This window comes from Canis aureus, chromosome 32 (assembly GCF_053574225.1).
Source record: "Canis aureus isolate CA01 chromosome 32, VMU_Caureus_v.1.0, whole genome shotgun sequence".
In the NCBI taxonomy this organism is placed as follows: domain Eukaryota; kingdom Metazoa; phylum Chordata; class Mammalia; order Carnivora; family Canidae; genus Canis; species Canis aureus.
Genome location: NC_135642.1, coordinates 21999464 through 22022007, shown reverse-complemented (window position 1 = coordinate 22022007; position 22544 = coordinate 21999464). Strand labels below are relative to the sequence as shown.

The 22544-nt window shown below is 35.6% G+C and overlaps 1 protein-coding gene across 4 annotated transcripts in view; it reads left to right on the top strand.

The window, feature by feature from the left end:
• DMXL2 (Dmx like 2) overlaps positions 1-22544 on the top strand; it is a 152715-nt gene that overhangs the window by 46566 nt on the left and 83605 nt on the right. For all 4 annotated transcript variants that reach the window (XM_077881089.1, XM_077881086.1, XM_077881088.1 and 1 more), the window contains exons 7-8: positions 19179-19357; positions 21045-21228. In XM_077881089.1, the coding sequence (XP_077737215.1) occupies positions 19179-19357; positions 21045-21228 (363 nt within the window). The remainder of the gene's footprint in view (positions 1-19178; positions 19358-21044; positions 21229-22544) is intronic.

Sequence of the window (22544 nt, the reverse complement as noted above, 5' to 3'; positions counted from 1 at the left end):
ATCATAAATAAATAAAAAAAAAAAAAAAAAAAAAAAAAGATGTACAGAAAGATTGTGAGGGTAGTACAGAGAGTTTCCATATATCCCACACCCAATTCCCTCTATTCTTAACATACGTTAGTATACATTTGTTATAATTAATGAACCACTATTGAAGATTGATGTAGTTTTATTCTCAAATATTTGCTGGTAAAGCCATCTGGACCATGAGTTTTCTTTGTAGATTTTGGTTTTTATTTTTTATTTTATTTTATTTTTTTAAGATTTTTTTTTTTATTTATTCAGAGACAGAGAGAGAGAGAGGCACAGACACAGGCAGAAGGAGAAGCAGGCTCCATGCAGGGAGCTTGACGTGGGACTCGATCCCGGGTCTCTGGGATCATGCCCTGGACTGAAGGCGGCGCTAAACTGCTGAGCCACCCAAGCTGCCCAGATTTTGGTTTTTAAATAGTCATAGGGCTATTCATATTTTATATTTCTTTTTTTAAAAAATACTTTATTTAAATTCAATTTGCCAACATCTAATATAACACCCAGTGCTCATCCCATCAAGTGCTCTCCTTAGTGCCCATTACCCAGTCACTCCATCCCTTTACTCTCCTTCCTTTCTGTAACCCTTTGCTTGTTTCCCAGAGTTAGGAATCTCTCATGGTTTGTCTTCCTCTCTAATTTCTCCCTGCTCAGTTTCCCTCCTTTTTCTTATAGTCCCTTTCACTATTTCTTATATTCCACATGTGAGTGAAGCCATATGATGATTGTTTTTCTCCAGTTGGATTATTTCACACAGCATAATACTCTCCAGTTCTATCCATGTTGAAGCAAATGGTAGGTATTCATCCTTTCTCATGGCTGAGTAATATTCCATTGCATATATATACCACATATTCTTTATCCATTCATCTGTCAAAGGACATTGTGGCTCCTTCCAGTTTGGCTGTGGTGGACATTGCTGCTATGAACATTGGGGTTCAGTGTCTTGTTGTTTCATTATGTATCTTTGGGGTAAATACCTAGTAGTGCAATTGTTGGGTCATAGGGTAGCTCTATTTTAACTTTTTGAGGAACATCCATACTGTTTTCCAGAGTGGCTGCACCAGCACTGTAAGAAGATTCCCCTTTCTTCACACCCTTGTCAACATTTGTTGTTTCCTGTCTTGTTAATTTTAGCTATTCTCACTGGTGTGAGGTGGTATCGTATCATTGTGCTTTTGATTTGTATTTTCCTGATGGCAAGTGATGTGGAACATGTTTTCATGTGTTTGTTGGCCATGTATAGATATTCTTTGGAGAAATGTCTGTTCATGTCTATTGCCCATTTCATGATTGGATTGATTGTTTCTTGGATGTTGAGTTTGATAAATTCTTTATAGATCTTGTATACTAGCCCTTTATCTGATATGTCATTTGCAAATGTCTTCTCCCATTCTGTAGGTTGTCTTTTAGTTTTGTTGACTGTTTCCTTTGCTGTGGAGAGGCTTTTTATCTTAATGAGGTCCCAACAGTTCATTTTTGCTTTTGCCTTTGGTGATGTATCTAGCAAGAAGTTGCTGCAGCCAAGGTCAAAAAGGTTGTTGCTTTTGTTCTCTAGGATTTTGATGGATTCCTATCTCACATTTAGATCTTTCGACCATTTTGAGTTTGTCTTTGTGTATGGTGTAAGAGATTGGTCTAGTTTCATTCTTCTGCACATGGTTGTCCAATTTTCCCAGTGCCACTTATTGAAGAGACTGTCTTTTTTCCAGTGGATATCCTTTCCTGCTTTGTTGAAGATGAGTTGACCATAGAGTTGAGGGTCCATTTCTCGGTTCTCTAATCTGTTCCATTGATCTGTGTGTCTGTTTATGTGCCAGTACTGTACTGTCTGGATGATTACAGTTTTGTAATACAGCTTGAAGTCAGGCATTGTGATGCCTCCAGCTTTGGTTTTCTTTTTCAACATTCCTCTGGCTATTTGGTGTCTTTTCTGGTTCCATACATATATTTCTTTTATGTCAGTTTTGGTAAGTTACCTAGAATTTGCCAATTTTCTCTATATTTTCAAATTTATGGGGATAAAATTTTGCAGAACATCTTACCTTTCTAATATCTGTAAAACTGTGATGATTTCATTTTCATTTTTGATATTTGTTATTTGTGCCTTCTCTTTTTCTTGATTCATCTCACTAACAGTTTATCAATTTTTTAAGTCTTTTTGAAGAACTAACTTGGTTTTGTAGACCTGTGTATTATATGTCTGTTTTTCTGTTTTATTAATTTCTGTTCAGTTGCTCTTCTATTTTTTTTCAAACTTTTTTAGATGGATATTTAGCCGTTTTTAGAAATTTGTGGTATATGTGTTTAACACTGTAACTTTCCCTCTAAGCTTCAGTTTATCTTACAAATTTCTTTAATTCCTTAAATATTTATATGTATTATTTTCGTAATTATTCTAAGCATACATTTTTCCAGTTTTTATTGTGACTAATTCTTTGATTTGTGAGTTTTCCATAGAAAGGGTTAGAGTTGAGTTATGTGGGGGGTGAGGGTAGATGGTGCAGGAGTACTTTAATGGTAGTGACAATTTTAATTTTTTGTTATTAAATAAAACTTGCAAGTAGTTTATAATTAGAATAATTACTACTACTATTATGACAGCAACTACTAATGATTGAGTGTTATGTACCTGTGCCTCCACAAAGCCTATGGGGCAGGTACTACTCTCCTTGAGCAATAGAAGAGGAAATTGCAGCTTGAGAACTTTCTGGAGAAGCTAGAACTAATCAGGAGGCAGACCTAGGGTTTTAGTCCAGGTGTGTTGGGTAGCAAGGCACCATTTTTCACTGAGAAAATGTTTATTGCAAGTGTGTTTGTGGGATTCTCTGAGGCCTTGGTTGAGAGTGCATTCTTTTAGCTTCTACCAGGTACGTGGGGGACAAATCCAACTCAATCTAAATTCTCAGTTTGGAAGTTGCTGTGCCATGTAGGTAGTGTGAGTTTCGGTCTTGTGAGGCCTGCCTTGTGGTTATAAATGCCCAGTGGAGCCTCCCTCCTCCGCTCAGAGTCTGGGTGTAGATAGACCTTTCCTTGCCATATCCCTTTTCAGAGTTTTTTTTTCCTCCCTCAGTTTCATCCTTTCACTTAGGTGTAGTCCTTAGTGGTTTTCTTGGAGTTATGCAAGTGCCTCTGATGTGACTTCTCACCTTGCATGGACTCTAGGCATTGTCTATGTGTAGCTCTGTGTTATTGAGTATTGGCAGATTCCCTTGTAGCAGTCCATTTGCATCAGCATTTGTTTATGGTGGGTTCTTGCCTGAGAAAATAAATGCAGTCAGAAGAGGATTTTGGGAAGCTCCTACCATCTACCTGTATCTGTTTACTTCCTAATATCTTTGCCTATGTGTACTGCCTGCCTTTGTGTTGCCATGGGTGAACTGTCTGTGCTTTTTTTTTTTTTTTAAGAGTGCATCTGAGTTGGGGGTGGAGTGTAGATGCAGAGGGAGAGAGAGAATCTTAAGCAGGCTCCATGCCCAGCCTGGAGCCTTGATGTGGGGCTCAGTCTCACAACCCTGAGATCAAGAGCTGAGCCCAAATCAAGAGTTGAATGCTTAATCAACTGAGCTATGCAGGTGCTTTTATAGAAGGCCTTTCTTTCACTTGTTTGCTAGATCCCATGTGCTCTTGCTTACTCAGGGACATCACTATTTCAGTTGTCTCCTCTCTTCTCCATGAGTTTTCCCTTCTCCACTAGGCCATCACATTGGCATATGTTATGGGCTGAACATGGCCCTCCAACCCATTCATATTTTGAAGCCCTAACCCCCATTGTGATGGTATTTGGATATGGAGCTTTTGAAAGGTACTTAAGGTTAGATGAGGTAGCATGAGCATGGCCCTCATGATAGGAATAGTAAGTACTTTTATAAGAAGAGACACCAGAGAGCTTGTTCTCTTTCTGCAACGTGAAGACACAGCAAGAAGGTAGTCACCTACAAGCTAGAAAGAGAGCTCTCATTAACTTACCCATGCTTGCAACCTCATCTCAGCCTCCAGGCCTCAGAACTATGAGAAAACACATTTGTTTAAGCCACCCAGTCTATGGTATTTTGTTATGGTAGCCCGGGTTCACTAATACAGCATAGCATACCAAACATGCTATAACCTTGTCCATTCCCATTCTGAAACAACCACAATACCAAAAACCCTCTCTTGACCTTCTCTCAGGTCACATTTCCTTGTCCTTATGGCACCTTCAAAGAGTTGCTTATAGTTGCTGTCTCCCAGTTTTTCTCCTCATTTTCTGTTTTGTATACTCACTACTACTCTTCTGAAAGTGTCATTAGTGAGTTCCTGTTACTGAATCCTGTGGTTAGTTCTTTCTTAACCTAATTGCATGATTTAACACAGTTGGTTACTTCCTCCCTCTTGAACACTTTCTTCACTTTACTTCCAGGACACACAGGACACTCTTGATTTGCTTTTCAACTCTGGCTGCTCCTCATTAGTTGGCTGGTAGGACTTTTTCTCCCCTACTTTTAAATGTTGGCATTCCCCAGGGCTAATTTCTTAGACCTCTCCTCTGACCGTACTCACTCCTTTGGTGATCTCATCTTATCTCATGGCTTCAAGTGCATTCAGATTTGTATCTTTTGCCTGTACCTCTCCTCTGAGCTCCAGGCTGATTGTTTTATACATACATACATATATATGTATATACACACATGCATACATACATACACACATAAAATTAATACATGTCTTCAAGTAAATGTATCTAAAATGGAATTCCTGATCTCTGCCCCTGCCCCGTACTCCCTTGACGTTTCTACCTTCAAAATATATCCACAGTCTGCTCACTTCTATACCACCACCATTGTTATTATCTATTTGAAGCCTCCATCACTTATTACGTGTATTATTGTATTAAATTCTTAATTGGTTCTCCCAACTTTTGCTGTGCTCCTGTACAGTGTGTTTTCAAACCAGTGGCTAGAGTGATCTTTTCAAAATGTTTGTCAGATAATGTCACTCCTCTGGTCAAAGCTGTCAAAAGCTTTCCCATTACATTCAGTAAAAACCCAAGTCTTTATGATGGCTTTCCAGGCCGCCCTATGCTTACCACATTCCTATCACTTCTTTGACTTTATCTCCTGTTATTCTCCTCCTTGGAAACCTTACTTCAGCAACACACCCATTGTGATTATTTTTTAAAGATTTTATTTATTTATGATAGAGAGAGAGAGAGAGGCAGAGAAACAGGCAGAGGGAGAAGCAGGCTCCATGCCAGGAGCCTGACGTGGGATTCGATCCTGGGTCTCCAGGATCATGTCGTGGGCAGAAGGCAGGCGCTAAACCGCTGAGCCACCCAGGGATCCCCCCATTATGATTTTTTTTTAAACACAGCTTTTGTACTTGTTTTTCCCTCCATCCAAAAACTTGTCCTTCCGGAGACCTACATGGCTTTTCCCTTGAATGTCTTCAATGTCACCGTCTCAGTGAAGCTCTTCCTAAAGCACCTTTTTAAAAATTATATCCCACCTCCCATGATACTTCTTATTCGCTTTTCCTGTTTTAATTTTATTCCTAGTACTTATCACTAGGCGTCTGTTTTAGTTTTCTCTTATTGCGTAACAAATGACTATAGACAGCAGCTTAAAACCACACATCTACTATCTCAGCTTCTGTGGGTTACATGTCTAGGTGTGGCTTGGATAGATGCTCTGGTCTGGGACTTTAAAGGCTGCAGTAAAGGCACCAGCTGGACTGAGTTCTCACTCAGAGACATGACGAGGACAGAATCTTTTCCACGCTCACTCAGGTTGTTGGAGAGTTTATTTCTTTGTAGCCATATAATTGAGGGGTTGGTCTTTTCCTGGCTCTTGGTTGGAGGGCTCTTTCAGGCCCTAGAGGCTGCCAGTAGTTCCTTGACATTTTGGCTTTCTCTTTTGTCTCCCTTTTCCCTACTTTCTCCTTCTCCTTTCTCCCTCTCCTTTCTCCACACAGATAACAGAGCGACCTATACAGTTTGGCAGAGTAGATAGTAAGGAACCAAAGGACAATAGGAGAAAATAAATAACAAGTAAATTAGAGGAAAAAAATTAGATTTTAAAAACAAACACTGAAAAACTTGATAAGCCAGTTAAATCACCTGCAAATTAAAAAAGGCCCTAATATTTAATATTTCTGGGTAGAATATGGAGATACAAGAATTTTCCATGTCAGAGAAAAGCATGGTTAATAAAAAGAAAACATCCAAATAATAGGAAAAATAGTTTGAAAAAGAATATAATTCTTGTCTTTGATCTCTAAAACTAGGCACTTTTAAAGCCTTGATCTTTAAAAACCAGTGTCCCATTACTTCTAAAACTTGATTTAGCCACAGATTTGTTCTTTTTGTTACTCATATGGGTTAGCATATACGCACAGATGATTAGTAAACTTAGTCTCCTTTGATTTAATGAATCTGTTATAGGTGAGGTCGTGATGATTTAATATAGGACCAACTCATTGTGATCAGAGAGGTACTCTAGTAGCTGGAATGCAGCTGTATAATATTCCTAGTTAGTCATTCCCTGACATCAGCTTGGGCATTGTTGCGCATGCTATGCTACATTTGAAGCATATCTTCCTTCTACCCTTTTTCAAAAAAAATTAACGGCACTATTGTATAAAGTCAGGTTTTCCTTAAAACATGTATTTTGACATATATATTGTCTGATGTACCTTTTATCTTAGAAAATTTATCTAAGAAAATGCACTTCAGGATTTCAGTAATTGATACTTGCAAAGTATACAAGAATCTTATCACAGTTGTATTCACATCATGATAGACTCTGTCATATTTATGTAAAATTTTACATATGTGCATGCATATATATGTATATATATATAATTTGTCCTCTATTTCATAGTGCATTTTTGAAGAAAATTTTACTTGAAATTAACAACTTTCATGTGTTTAGCAAATGTTTTTTGAACACCACATGCCCTGAGCTGTTCTGTGTTGTCTGTCTCATGATGAAGAGGATAGATAAGGTTGCTGTGTGCATGCAACTTAACTTGTTGTGAGGAAAGACAAAAAAATCATGTATTAATAAATGCTATCCAGAAAATTAAGACAGGATGACATAGTAGTGTGACTTGGTGTCTGTTAGAGTGGATGATCTTTAGAGAATGCTGTTCTGGGGAAGTAACTTTAAACTGAGAACTGAATAATTGGAAGGGGTCAACTGTATGAAGTTTAGAAGAAAGGGTATTTTTGGCCAAGAGGACACCAAGTATAAATGCTCTGGGATAAGAATTAGGGCTTGTTAAAATACAGCAGAATGCTGGAGTGTAGAGGCTAGATTAGAGTATGCATTTTGGTTAAGATATGAAATAGAATAAGATAGGAGTTCCCCCCCAAAAATAAATAAATAAAAATTAAAATTAAAAAAAAAAAGGTAGGAGTTCCCTGGAGAGGTCAGAGTTATGGATTCCAACTTTGAATTCATTAGGCAAAAGATGGTGTTTATAAAGTTATGGGGCTGGGTGAAATTAACTAGAAAATGTATGCTGGAGAAGGGAATAGGGTTTAGGATGAAACCCCAGAATCCTCGAATACTAAGAAGGGGAGGAAAACGGGGAGAAGCCACTGAGAAGGAGTGGCCACTAAGATAGATGGAAAACAGGAGAATGTGACACTAGAGAAATCAGAAAGAGAAAAAACTCTAGAAAGAGGCAGTAGTTAATTATGTCAAATGACCTATAACATGGAGAAGACAGTGTAGATGTGTATTGAAAGGTATGTGCATAAATTAAAATATAAACTTAAACACTTCTAGAATTACAGGATTCCAGCCATCTTTGAGATCATAGGAAGCTGAGGTCTTTAGGGGTAAAGCCCACTTCTCTGCCCCTTCACTCCCTCTAAGCCAAGTTAGCATCTTCTTGCCTCTGGAACCTTACAGGCATTTGAAACCTTCCTGTAATCCTGTGTTTTCCCAGAGGCCAGGGTCCCCCAAATGTATTACTCTCATAAGATTTTCATGACTCCTGTTGCTCCTGGGATAAAGACCATAGTCCTTACCATGCATGGTAAGGCTCTGCTGTAGGATATAGCAGTGTGTACTCCAGCTTGTTCCCACCTTAACACCTGTCATACTACTGGCTTTTCAGAGCCTTGAATGTGCCAAACTCTCGATTGCTTTCAGGCCTTTCTGTGCTCTCTGGGGAAGCATCCTTCTCTATTCTTTGCTTGGCCATCTATGGTATCTTTCAGCTCTCCATTGAAATATCGCTTTTTTTTTTTTAAAGATTTTATTTATTTATTCATGAGAGACAGAGAGAGAGAGAGAGAGAGAGAAAGAGAGAGAGAGAGAGAGGCAGAGACACAGAGGCAGAGGGAGAAGGAGACTCCATGCAGGGAGCCCAATGCGGGACTTGATCCTGGCACCCCAGGATCAGGCCCTGGGTTGAAGTGGTGCTAAACCGCTGAGCCACCTGGGCTGCCCCAAAATACCACTTCTTTAAGGAAACCTCCCAAAGTCAAACCTCCCAAGGAAATACATTATGCTTTTTCATTTGTGGCACTTATCATAATTGTATTAAAACAATAATTTGTATCTTTATTTATTGTTGTCTTTACTTCTAGAGTATAATCTTTGTGCAACTAGGAAAGATATTTTGTTGTCTCTATCTCTTCCTTCCCTTGTTCCAACTATATCTGCAGCAGTTCATATAGTGCCTGCCTGCATTCACTAAATGTTTGTGTGAATGAGTCATGTGACCATTCGGTAGTATGTAAGCAGTTACTAGCACATCATTATTCATTTATATGTTACAGACTAATTTTGATTTTAAGTCTGAGACAGACTTAAAGATACTGAATTTGCTCACTGTACAGTTTAGCTCTTTAACAGGTCTGTATCTGGACATGATCAAATGAAATATAATTCTTCTAAAAAATATGTTAAAATCCATGTAATTGGATTGAATTCAGAATAGTACATTAATACAAATTATAAGATGCCCACCCTTCTCTAAATGAGACAAATGAACTGTTAAAATTACTTATAAAAAGTATTGTTCGTTTTGTAGCTTTTTCTTTTGTAGTTGATTTCCCTCATATATTCATTTTTTAAAAGATTTTATTTATTTATTCATGAGAGACACAGAGAGAGAGAGAGAGACAGAGAGACAGAGACACCGGCAGAGGGAGAAGCAGGTTCCCCACGGGGAGCCCGATGTGGGACTCAATCCTGGGACCACAGGATCACACCCTGAGCTGAAGGCAGAAGCTGAACCGCTGAGCCACCCAGGCATCCCTATATTCTTTTTTTTTTTTAATTGAAGTATTATTAGCACACGGTTATGTTGATTTCAGGTATACAATACAGTGATTCAACAATTCTATGCATTACTCAGTGCTCATCCTAATAAGCAGACTTGTAATTTCTTTTACCTGTTATACTCATTTCCCCACCCACCTCCCCTCTGGCAACCACTAGTTTGTTCTCTGTATTAAGTCTGTTTGTTTTTCTTTTTTTTTCTTTGTTTTGTTTCTTAAATTCCACATGTGAGGGAAATCATGTGGTATTTGTCTTTCTCTAACTGACTTATTTCCTTTAGCATTTTACTCTCTTGGTCCATCTCTGTTCTTGCAAATGTCAATATTTCACTCTTTTTTATGGTGAGTAATATTCCTCTGGGTGTGTACATGTACACCATATCTTCTTTATCCACTCATCTATTGACGGACTTTTAGGTTCCTTCCGTATCTTGACAATTCTAAATAATCTTGTAAATATAGGGGGTGCATTTATCTTTTCAAATTAGTGTTTTTTCTTGGGTAAATGCCCATCAGTGGGATTACTGGATTATGTGGTGATTCTGTATTTAAGTTTTTTCAGGAATCTGCATACTGTTATCCACAACAGTGGCTGTACCTATTTGCATTCCCACCAACAGTGCATGAGAGTTCCTTTTTCTCCACATCCTCACCAACACTTGTTATTTTTTGTGTTTTTGATTTTAGCCATTCTGACAGGTGTAAAGTGATATCTCATTGTGGTTTTGATTTACATTTCCTGATGATTAGTGATGAACGTTTTTTTTTCATATGTCTGTTGGCCATCTGTATGTCTTCCTTTGAAAAATGTGCACTTCCTCTGCCCATTTTTAAATTGGATTATTTTTTTTTATGTTTGGATTTTTATAAGTTCTTTATATGTTTTGGATATTAACCCCTTATCAGATCTGTCATTTGCGTGTATCATTCAGTAGGTTGCCTTTTTTGTTTGTTGATGTTTTCATTCACTGTGCAAAAGCTTTTTATTTTGGTATAGTCCCAATAGTTTAATTTTTGCTTTTGTTTCCCTTGCCTCAGGAGACAGGTCTAGAAAAGGTTTCTATGACTGATGTCAAAGAAATTGCTGTTTTCTTCCAAAAGCTTTATGTTTTCAGGTCTCACATTTAACTCTTTAATCCATTTTGAGTTTATTTTTGTGTATGATGCAAGAAAGCAGTTCGGTTTTATTCTTTTGCATGTAGCTATCCAATTTTTCTAGCAGTGTTTATTGAAAAGATGGTCTTTTTTTCCATTGTATATTCTTGCCTCCTTTGTCATAGGTTAATTTGACCATATAAGTATGGGTTTACTTCTAAGCTCCCCATTCTTTTCCTTTTTTCTATATGTTTTTGTCTCAATACCATACTGGTTTGATTAATTTACCTTTGTAGTATATTCTGAGGTTGTGATACCTCCAGCTTTCTTCTTCTTTTTCAAGATTGCTTTGGCTATTTAGGGTCTCTTATGGTTCCATGCAAATGTTAGGATTATTTGTTCTTGTTCTGTGAAAAATGTTGTTGGTATTTTGATAGGGATAACATTAAATCTGTAGATTGCTTTGGATATTATCGACATTTTACCAACATTAATTCTTCCAATCATGAGCATGAAATATCTTTCCATTAGTTTGTGTCACCTTCAGATTTTTTTTTATCAGTGTTTTATAATTTTTAGAGTATAGACATTTCACCTCCGTGGTTAAGTTTATATGTATTTTATATGTATATGTTAAGTTTATATGTATTTTATATGTATATGTAGTTTATATGTATTTCTTTTTGGTGCAATTGTAAATGGGATTATTTTCTCAATTTCCCTTTCTGCTACCTCATTAGTAGTATATGGAAACCAACAGATTTCTGCATATTAATTTTGTATACTGTGATTTTACTGAATCCATTTATCAGTTCTAGTAGTTTTTTTTTTTTTTTGTAGACTCTTTAGGTATTTCGTAGATAGTATCATGTCATCTGCAAATAGTGAAAATTTTACTTCTTTCTTACCAATTTGGATACCTTTTATTTCTTTTTCTTCTCTGATTGCTGTGGATAGGACTTATAGTATTATGTTGAGTAAAAGTGAGAGTGGACATCCTTGTCTTGCTCCCGATCTTAGAGGAAGATCTCTCAGTTTTTCATCAGAGTATGATGTTAGTTGTGGTTTTTCAAATGGAGTCTTTATTTTGTTGAGGTATGTTCCCTCTAGATCTACTTTGAAGGGTTTTTATCATGAATGGGTGTTGTACATTGTCAAATGCCTTTTTGTTCATCTAGTAAGAGTATCATATGTTTTTATCATTTCTCTTGTTAATGTGATGTATCACATTAATTTGTGAATATTGAACCACCCTTGCATCCCTGGGATAAATCCCACTTGATTGGGGTGATTTTTTAAAATGTATTCTTTGATTAGTTTGCTAATATTTTGTTGAAGATTTTTGCATCTGTTTTCATCAGAGATGTTGGCCTGTAGTTTTCTTTTTTTGTGGTGTCTTTATCTGGTTTTGTGTTGGATAATGCTGCTACCTTCATAGAATGAATTTTCCTTCATCTTTTATTTTTTGGAATAGTTGTTCATATAATCTTAATGTATGTGATTCTCTCTCTTTGCTTACTCAGTGTGTCATATTTGCCTCAGCTGTGTGTCACGACTGGTTGAACTTCAAGACTATTTTAGGATGTATGGTCTTTTGACAGGGTCATGTGATACATTAAAAACTATTAATGACCCATGTAAGATGATTAGTATTTGTTATTTGAACATCTACTGAATTTGAACTCTCATCTCTGATGAATTCAAAAGATGCCTTTGTACTTTAAAAACAACTGAGTAATAAGACTAAAAGCACATCCTCTTAATGGGACATCTAGATTTTAAGCTCCTTGAAGGCGATTCTGTTTGCATGTTCCATAATGCTCAGTATCTTTTCTTTGAATTTTTATTACAATAGCCTTAGCAATTGACTATTGAGTATTTTTCCCCAAGTATTAGTCATACTTTCCTTGCATTAAATTCACCAGTTCTTCTAAGAGCTAAGTGTCCTGTAATTGAAATGGAAAGATAAGAGTGCCTTACTGGTAAGGATACTTTGGAAATTAATAAAATGCTTCACAGGTTTAAAAAGCTTATTTCCTCATATTTTTGAGAAGATACCATGTCTAATTAAGGTCTTCTTGAGAAAAGAACAGAAACTAACTTTGTAATGTTGGCATTTCCCCCCCTCCACAATCTGTTCTGCTTCTGTTAATAAAGCCAAGTTTGCCTGACTTGATGAAACAGATGGTGACTGTGTGATCTACCACTAGAAGGCATTTTCCTCCGCCTCTGCTACATATGACAGGATTTCGGTTCAGGTGTTGTGGGACTCAGATTCAGTTACCTTCAGGATTTTTAATATTTCAGTTCATTGAGCACTTTTGCTGGTAAGATCTATTTTTTTAAGTGTGGTAAATTAAATTTTCTTGCACTTAATAGTATGTTAACTTTTTATCTGAGCTTTAAAGTCTTGTTAAAGAACTTTTTTCCCCCCACAAGGTGTACCTGATTACATTTTCAACTCAAGAATTGTTTTCTTCAGTTTGCTTGCTGTATTTATTTAAATTATTCATTTATAAAGTTTGTATCTCATCACTTTGTATAACGTTTATTTTGTAAAATTTGAAAATGAATTAAGATACTATTTTCTTGGGGCCCCTGGATGGCTCAGTCAGTTAAGCATCTTTCTGACTCTTGATTTCAGCTCATGTCATGATCTCAGTTGTTCTGAGATCGCGCCCTGCATCGGGCTCTGTTCTATATGGAGTCTGCTAGAGATTCCTTGAGATTCTTTCCTCCTTTCTTTCCTTCCCCCTGTTCACATTCTCTCCCTTTCTCTCTCTCTCAAATAAAATCTTTCAGAAAATAAAATACTGTTTTCCTCAGAAACTTTTTTTTTAATAGAAGATTATGCTTTTCAGTAAAAAAACTGTTGTTGTTTTTTTTTTTAAGGGCTCAGATAAGAATTTTTGAGGAGGGTGATTTTGGCAGGAAGGAAAGGAGAAGCCTACAAAATGATTCCAGAAGGTTTTCTTCCTCTTGAAAGCACGTCTCTGTTCCTAGATTCAATGTTTTGATTATTTAAGGGTTGCCTTCTTAACCTTTTTCCTTCCTTAAAATGGAAATACCTTTATTTTTTAAACATGATATGTATTCATTATAAAAAGAATGCAGAGAAAATGAAAATCTCCTGCAAAATAGTCCTACTTACAATAAAAAGGTCACTGTTTTCTGTTCAATATATATTCTTTCAGACTTTTTGATGTCTTTGTAAACCACACACATATACATACATACACAAATTAGGTCATATTCTTTAAATTGGTTATTTTTTCACTTAGTATATCATAGATTGCTGTGTAATACACATGTATGTGTATTCCTTTTATTTATTTATTTATTTTAAAGATTTTATTTACTCATGAGAGACACAGAGAGACAGGTAGAGACATAGGCAGAGGGAGAAGCAGGTTCCCTGCGAGGAGTGTGATGTGGGACTCAATCCCAGAACCCTGGGATCACGACCTGAGCCAAAGGCAGACACTCAATCGCTGAGCCACCCAGGTGCCCCTGTGTATTCTTTTTAAAGGTGACATAATTTTCCATTATATGAATGAATGTTATTATATTTTGACTTAACCAGATGACTATTAATGAACATTAAGTAGTTCTCATTTTTCTTTTGCTATTAAAAATAAACATCCTTGTATATAAATCTTGTCCTGTTATTTCCTTTTTTAGAATTAACTTGATTGAAATACACTAGAGATAAAATGTGTATTTTAAGTGTACTGTTCAGTGAGTCTTGACAGATTTATAGACTTTCTCAAGATTACTTTGGCTATTCACAGTCTTGTGGTTCCATGTAAATTTTAGGATCTTTGGTTCTAGTTCAGTGAAAAATACTATTGATATTTTGATAAGGGTTACACTGAATCCGTATTTTGATAAGGTTTCCTTTGGGTACTGTAGACACAATAGTCTTCCAATGTATGAACATGATGTATTTTTCCATTTATTTGTATCTTCTTTGATTTCTTTCATCAGGGTCTTACAGTTTTCATTGTGTAGGTCTTTCACCTTTTTGGTTAATTTATTCCTAGGTATTTTATTCTTTTTGATGAAGTTGTAAATGGGATTATTTTCTTGGTTTCTCTTTCTGCTATTTTGTTATTAGTATATAGAAATGCAACAAATTTCTGTATATTGATTTTGTGTTCTCCAATTTTACTGAATTCATTTATTCTAATAGTTTTTGGTGGAGTCTTTAGCATTTTTCAAATGTTTTCTTTGTATCTATTGGGATGATCTTAGAAATCTTATCCTTCATTTTGTTAGTGTAATGTATCATGTTGATTGATTTGCATAAATCGAATCATTCTTATATCCCTGGAATAACTCCTACTTGATTTTGGTGAATGATCTTTTAATTTGTTTTTGAATTGGTTTGCTAAGATTTGGTTGAGGATTTTTGCATCTATGTTCATCAGGGTTATTGCTCTGTAATACAGAGTTGTATATAGCTTTATTTTATGTTTGGTAGAATTCACCTGTGAAGCCACCTAGCACTAAGCTTTTGTTTATTAGGATTTTTTGATTACCAGTTCTGCTTTGTTACTAGTAATTGGTCTGTTCAGATTTTTCATTTCTTCATGAGTCTTAGGAGGTTGATGTTTCTAGGAATCTATCCATTTTTTTCTAGGTTGTTTAATTTGTTGGCATATAGTTTTCTTTGTGGTAAACTGTAATTTTTTTTATATTACTGTGATGTTGATTGTGATTTCCTGATTTTATGTTCTCTCTCTTTTTTTATTGATTAGCCTGGCTAAAGGCTTAATAAGTTTATCTTTTCAAAGAACCAGCTCTTAGTCTCCACTTGATCTTAGCCAAAAGGCTGAGAAGCAGTGAACCAGCTCTTAGTCTCAATTGATCTTTTCTATTCTTTTTTAGTCTCTATTTTATTTGTTTAAGCTCTGATCTCTATTATTTCCTTTCTTCTACTCTACTCATTTTGGGCTTTGTTCTTCTTCTAGTTTCTTTAGTTGTTAAGATTAGATTGTTTATTTGAGATTTTGTTTATTCCTTGAGGTACACTTGTATCTCTCTAAACTTCCCTCTTAGAACTACTTTTGCTACATCCTGCAGATTTTGGACCTTTGTATTTCATTTTCATTATCACCATGTATTTTTTTTAAGATTTTTTAAAAAAATTATTCATGAGAGACACACATAGAGAGAGAGTGTGTGAGGCAGAGACACAGACAGAGAGAGAAGCAGGCTCCATGCAGGGAGCCCAACGCGGGACTCGATCCCGGGACCCCAGGATCAGGCCCCGGGCTGAAGGCAGGCACTAAACCGCTGAGCCACCCAGGAATCCCTCGCCATGTATTTTTTAAATTAACTCTGTTTTTTTCATTGACCCATAGGATGTTGTTTTGCCTTTCTGTCTTTATTTCCTCAGGTGTTTTTTTTCTTTTAATAATTGTTCATAATGTTGTGATCAGAAAAAGATGCTTGATATGGTTTCAGTCTTCTCGAATTTATTTAAAAACTTGTTTTGTGGCCTATTGTCTATCTTGGAGTATGTCCCATGTGTACTTGAAAGGGATGTGTATTTTTGCTGTTTTTGGGTGGAATGTTCTGTATATATGTTAAATCCATCTGAATGTGCTATTCAAAGCCACTGTTTCCTTAGAGATTTTCATTCTGGATGACCTATCCATTAATGCAACTGGGGTATTTAAGTTCTCTATTATTACTGTATTACTGTCAATTCCTCCATTTATGTTTGTTACTATTTGCCTTATATATTTAGATGCTCTTGCATTGAGTGCCTAGATATTTATAATTGCTATATCTTCTTGTTGGACTGGAACCTTTATTGTTAGGTAAAGCCCTTTTTTTGTCTTGTCAAGGTGTTTGGGTTTTTGTTTTTGTTTTGTTTTGTTTTGTTTTGACAGAGCACATGTGAGAGAGTGCAGGGGTGGTGAGGGAGAGAGACAGACAGACAGACAGACAGAGAATCCCAATCAGGTTCCATACCCAGCATGGAGCCCAACTTGGGTCTCAGTCTCACAACCCTGAGATCATGACCTGAGCCAAAACCAAGAGTCAGATGCTGAATGGACTGAGCCACCCAGGTGCCCCGATAATTTTCTTACTTCTAATTATGGCCTTTTCTGTCCACTTAAGGAGTTCTCCTCAGTACTTCTTGTGAGGCTGATTCAGTGGTGATGAACTCTTTTTTTAACTTTTATTTCTCTGGGAAAGTTTTTTTTATCTCTCCTTAATTCTGAATAACCTTGCCTGGTAGAATATTCTTGGTTGTAGGTTTTTTCTTTTCGGCACTCTGAATATATCATGCCACTTTCTTCCGGTCTGCAAAGTTTATGCTAGGTCAGCAGCTGATAACCTTTGGCGTTTCTCTTGTATGCAACTGTTTCCTTTTGCTGCTTTTATGATTCTCTCTTTAATTTTTGCCATTTTAATTGTTATGTGTTTCCGTGTGGACCTCCTTGAGTTCATCTTGTTCGCAACTTTCTTTGGTTCCTGGGCCTGGATATTTGTTTTCCTTCCCTAGGTCAGGGAGGTTTTCAGCTATTATTTCTTCAAAGTCATTTCTTCCTTCTTCCAGCCAAGTCTCTGTCCTTCCTATACTTTTCATTGTGACCTTCTCTATGATTAGCTGTGAAAGATCTGTTCTGCTAGTCTTCAAGTTGTTTTTAGAGTTGCAGTATATGTAGTTGTTGCCTCGGTATGTCTATTAGAGGAGGTAAGCCCCGGACACCATCTTTCCTACTTTCCATTGCTTTATAGTAAGTTTTGAAATTGGGTAGTATGATGAGTCCTCTTTGTTTTTTCTTTAAAAATAGTGTTTGTGGGGGTGCCTGCTCAGTCACTTGAGCATCCAACCCTTGATTTTGGCTCAGGTCATGATCTCAGAGTCGTGGGATCAAGCTCCATGTCAGGCTCCCTGCTCGGCATAGAGTCTGCTTGTGCCTCTCTCTCTGCTTCTCCTCCTGCTCACTCATGCTCTCTCTTTCAGTAAAATCTTTAAAATCTATTTTTTTGGTGGTATTGTTTCTTTGATGTCCTACAAATTTTAGAATAAGGTAGTTTCTGCCAAAAAGCTTGCTGTGATTTTGGCTGTGTTCACATTAAATCTTTTTATAGATCAGTTTGGGAAGAACTGGGTCAGTAACATTTGTTTTTCAAATCCCTGAAGATGGTATGTTTCTGTTTTTATTTAGATTTTCTTTCTCTTAGCAGTGTTTTGTAGTTTTTAGCATATATATCCTATGCCTAATTTGATATCTTCCTAATGTAAAATAAAAGGTATTTAAACAAATTACATTTCCAATTATTGCTAACATATAGAAAGAGAATTGCTGTTTGAGTTTTGGTCTTTAGTCTTATGTTATCAGGTCTAAGTCTTTTTTTTTTTTTTTTAGATTCCTTAGGATTTTATGAATAAAGACTATTTTATTTTTTTCCCCCTAATTTGGAAATTTTCTGGTTCTCTTTCTGTTAATGATTTCTAATTCACTTTTGTGTGGTTTTAGTTTTAGGCAGTAACAGATGAAAGTAAAACTGTTCTGTTTGAGTGAGGGGTTGCTAGTGGGATGGGAGAAAGGAGCTAGCATGCCATCTGCTCATGGAAGCACTCGGCTTTTTCTTTACGAATGCTGAGGGGGCTCTGAGGTGCCTCTGTGGTTTTTATGGTATGTGGCCTGAAACCACTGCTGTAGGTTGTGCAGTAAATTTGGTTAGATGAAAATGATGCTAGGTTGAAGAAGTTCTTGGAGGAAAGCAAGTAGTACACTGTTAAGTGGTTTTCTCAGACTAAGCACTTTAAAAAATTTGCTATATAATTAAAATACCCAAATAAATGAGACCTTAGTGGAAACATACATTATGCAGTATAAATTGAAAATGAGTACTGAGATGATGATAAACAGAAATATTTGTCTAGTCCAGAAGACAGTATTTGGACCTATACATACTTTACAGGAATAAATAATTTGTTTCATAGAGTAAGATTTTTGCATGAATGGTTATTTTATTATTTCCCTTAAGACCCTATTCACTATTGAGGACAAAGCACTAGAAAGAGAATGATTTCTATTAAATAAGATAAAATTATTTTGACCTTTAACAAAATTCATAGAACTAAGTTAAGTGATAACTTAGTGCCTATTGTTATTTTTGTATCTTATTTAAGTGGGCATAGAGGTGATCCCTGACAACTACCTGAGTGCCTTCACTTCATTTTAAGTGGGGATCAGAAAACTATGATTTTTATGTTTTTAAAGGGTTGTAAGAAAAAAAGGAGAATTTGTGTTAGAGTCTATGCGGTCCACAAAGCCTAATAACTTCCTTACTGTCTGGCCCTTCACAAACTTTCCCTGTGAATACTGATTCCTGACATAGAGTCTAAGAAGCATTTCTATTTCAAAAGGACTGGTTTAACCTTTACAGGTGTCTTCAAAAAAGGAAAGTATGTTAACAGTGACTAATAACATGGCTTCTTTCTTATCCAAGGGCATCTGGTTTCAGAATCTTCCCTACAGTGACCCCTACATGTTTAAATGAGAGAATTTGGCTTCAGTCTCTCTTTGTAAACCACCATTATGCAGAGGAGATTGATAATGAGAAAACTGTCCATTTATTTTTCAAGAGTAGTGTTCTTTGAGGTCATAAACATTTTACACATAAGTTTGTGCTATATAAAACTCACACTTTAGTTTTTACAGATAGCTTAATTTTTAAGGTTTCTCCAAATCACATTTTGAATTGTGTAATGTTCAGATTAATTTTATTGACTTATATATTTTTGCAGGATGATTGTCTTTTGAAAGTATGGTATCCCATGACTGGCTGGAAATCCTCAATTATACCTCAGGATCATCATGAAGTGAAAAGGAGACAGGGGTCTACTCAGTTTTCCTTTGTTTATCTGGCACATCCCCGAGCTGTGGCAGGTTTCTCTTGGAGGAAAACTAGCAAGTATATGCCCAGGTTAGACAAATATGTACTATAATTTTGGTTTGTTTACTTATATATTTGTAAAAATAATGAAAGCAAAGATACTTTTAGTGCATTGACTTGGTGGAAATGAAAAGCATAAGCTCTGGATGTAAACTGCCCGAATTCAAATCCTGCTGTTGTTACTAGCTTGGTGAGCTCTTGCGTAAATTTTTTAAGTTCTCTATACCTCAGTTTTCTTCTCTGTAGGTAGTGGTACCTACCTCAGAGAGTTGTAGTGAGACTCACTGTGCTAGTGCATGTGAATATTTACTGCAGGCCTTTGCACATAGTCTGGGCTTAGGCTGTGTTAGCCAATACTGTTAGTAATAGCAACAGTAGTACAAGATTCCAGGAAGGAAATGTTTGCAAGTAACAGGAAGCACAGATGGAAGGAAAATGAAACATAGTAATAAACTATCAAAAATACATGTGGTGGGAAAGTATATCATAATAAAATGGCCAGGTTTTTCTTAACATATGAGCATCAAAGAATTTGTTATAATTTTTTCCTCATTGTTCAGCACTCTTAAAAGTATTTAGAAGGTTAAATAAAACTGCAGAACAGCTCATACAAATGATTCCTTTATCATATATATATAGTTACTAAAAAACTTGCTTAGAAATCTGTCTTCATTTTTGAGAGAAGGTTATTTCATCTGTGAACTATTTACACTGGATAGGAAATATAGCACATATTATAGAGGTAGGTGCTCAGGAAATGGGAAATTCATTCATTTTTGGAATCTGAATAAAAAGCTAATTCTGCTTAAGTTATTTGCATCTATTGAAAACATTTGCAAAATACTTTTGACTGAGTCAGAGTCCATGTAGACATTTTTTTTTTTTTAAAGGGAGAATGGTTTTTTTGTTCTATAATGAGTAGTTAAGTCACTTCAGCTGCTTGATGCTATAACATTTTGCTTATTTTAACTTCATGGAAATTGATTTATAGTTTGAAATTACATTCTCCTTGCAGTTTTATTTTGAAGATTCTCATTTGTTTATCTGTTTATAATATTTTAGATTATAAGGATGACACAAGATGACACAAGTACTGCCATAAGCCATGCAGTTTAATTACATTTAACAAACTTTTTATTATGGTCATTCTATAACCTGCCACGATTAGGTTTTCTTTTGCTGTATAGTTTGTTTAGAAGATACTAATATTCCCCCAGAGGCTAGTTTTCAAGCAGCATATGTGTGATCAATCATACATTTCTGTTTCCTTTGTCAAGAAAGGAAGTTTTTATGGTGTTCACCTTCATAGTGATACTGTGTATGATTTTAAGCTCTTTGACCTCTTTTTCCATACACTGTAATTTTTAAGCAATTGGAAGCATACTAAACTGTCATTTAATGGAGCTGTTCAAGGCATAGTTTTAATGAATCAAAGTATCAGTGACTGCTAGGTTGTTTCTGTTTTATGGTAACTGATTGCAGCCCTTTATTCAACTTGCCACCTTGCAAGTATGAACAGGTAGTAAATGGGGTTTGGTGAGAATGTGAAATAGCCTGTGTAAAATCTGTTACCATGACTGAAAAAGTAACTACTCTTGATCATACTGTTAGTTGTGTACTGTTATTTTTATACCTGAGAACCAGATATTAATAGCCTTTAATTAATTAATGGCACTACTATTCATAGTAACTTTTATTTACTTCTCTTTGTCATTAGAGGTTCTGTCTGTAATGTGTTATTAACTTCATGCCATGATGGTGTGTGCCGACTCTGGGCAGAAACCGTCTTACCGGAAGATTGTCTTTTGGGTGAACAGATTTGTGAGACTACTACTTCTAGTGTTGCCAGTAACCTCACTCATGCTGGAAGACACAAAGACAGAATACAACATGCTCTTGAGGTACGATATTATTTAAAATGGTAAATATATTTTGAAGATAATGTGAGTTTGGTGGGAATTTATAAGCTGAGATGCAGATAATACACATGGTACATGTAATGATGAAATTAATAACAAATAATTCTCACTAATTTGTTTTATGCTTGTAAGACCATTAATTTTATGCCACTTAGAAGCCAGATACAGTAGAAATAATTTCAGACATGTAGTCTAGGGAGTATAATTTTAATTTTTTCACTGTGCATGTCAAATACAGTAATCTATAGGAATAGGCAGCTTTGGTTACTAAAACATATAAAGACTCAGAAACTAGTTGTAATGAAAAATGTTTTGCTTTTGTTTCATGGGATTAAATTTTACATGTGTGTTCTAATTAAAAATGACTATTTTGATTCTTAAGATAAAGATGTTAAGATATACACAAGTCAACTTTTTTTTAAAAGTCAACTTTTATATAATTACTTTATAATTTCCATAGTTTAGTATTTTGAAGGTAAACTACTTTTTAAACATTTTTTTTAAAAAGTTTTTTTTTTTAATTTATTCATGAGAGACACACACAGAGAGAAAGAGGCAGAGACACAGGCAGAGGGAGAAGCAGGCTCCATGCAAAGAGCCTGATGTGGGACTCGATGCCAGGACTCTGGGATCATAACCTGGGCCAAAAGCAGGCGCTAAACTGCTGAGCCACCCAGGGATCTCCTTTTTCTAATTTTTAAATGCAATATGTATGAAATAAAAGTGTGTCCTATGAAATTATATTATAATATAAACTGTTGTGTCCATTATGAGTAGGGATAAAATGAGGTAAACACATTTTTGAAAATTACCAGAAGTTTATCAAAGCAAACCTAGATTACTAATTTTCTGAATTTTTCACGTGACTTATTACTACACAAAGAATATGTGCTTATTCTAAAACTAGATTAGAAAAATAATGGAATTTATAATCCAACTACTCTGGTTATGTATGTGTATTTTTTCTTTATGTATAAGATTGAGATCATATTATGCAGTAATGTTTTATAACTTGCTTTTTATGCTTATTATGTTATAAACATCTATGTTACTAATTATGTTTTTACATTATACTTTTACATTAGCAGTTTTATGGTTGCATAGATAAAATGTTTTGCTGTTTCAGCTAGCAGAAATATTTTTTAGGTTTGGTAGTCTGAAGATACGCTCCTTAAAAATTTTTTTTTTTATATATAGTAGGCTGGCTCTGATATCTAATACTATCTGTGATTGGGCTTTGTTTATACATTTCCCCCTCCCAACTTAAAGTATAAATGAAATTAAAAGCAGAGATAAGA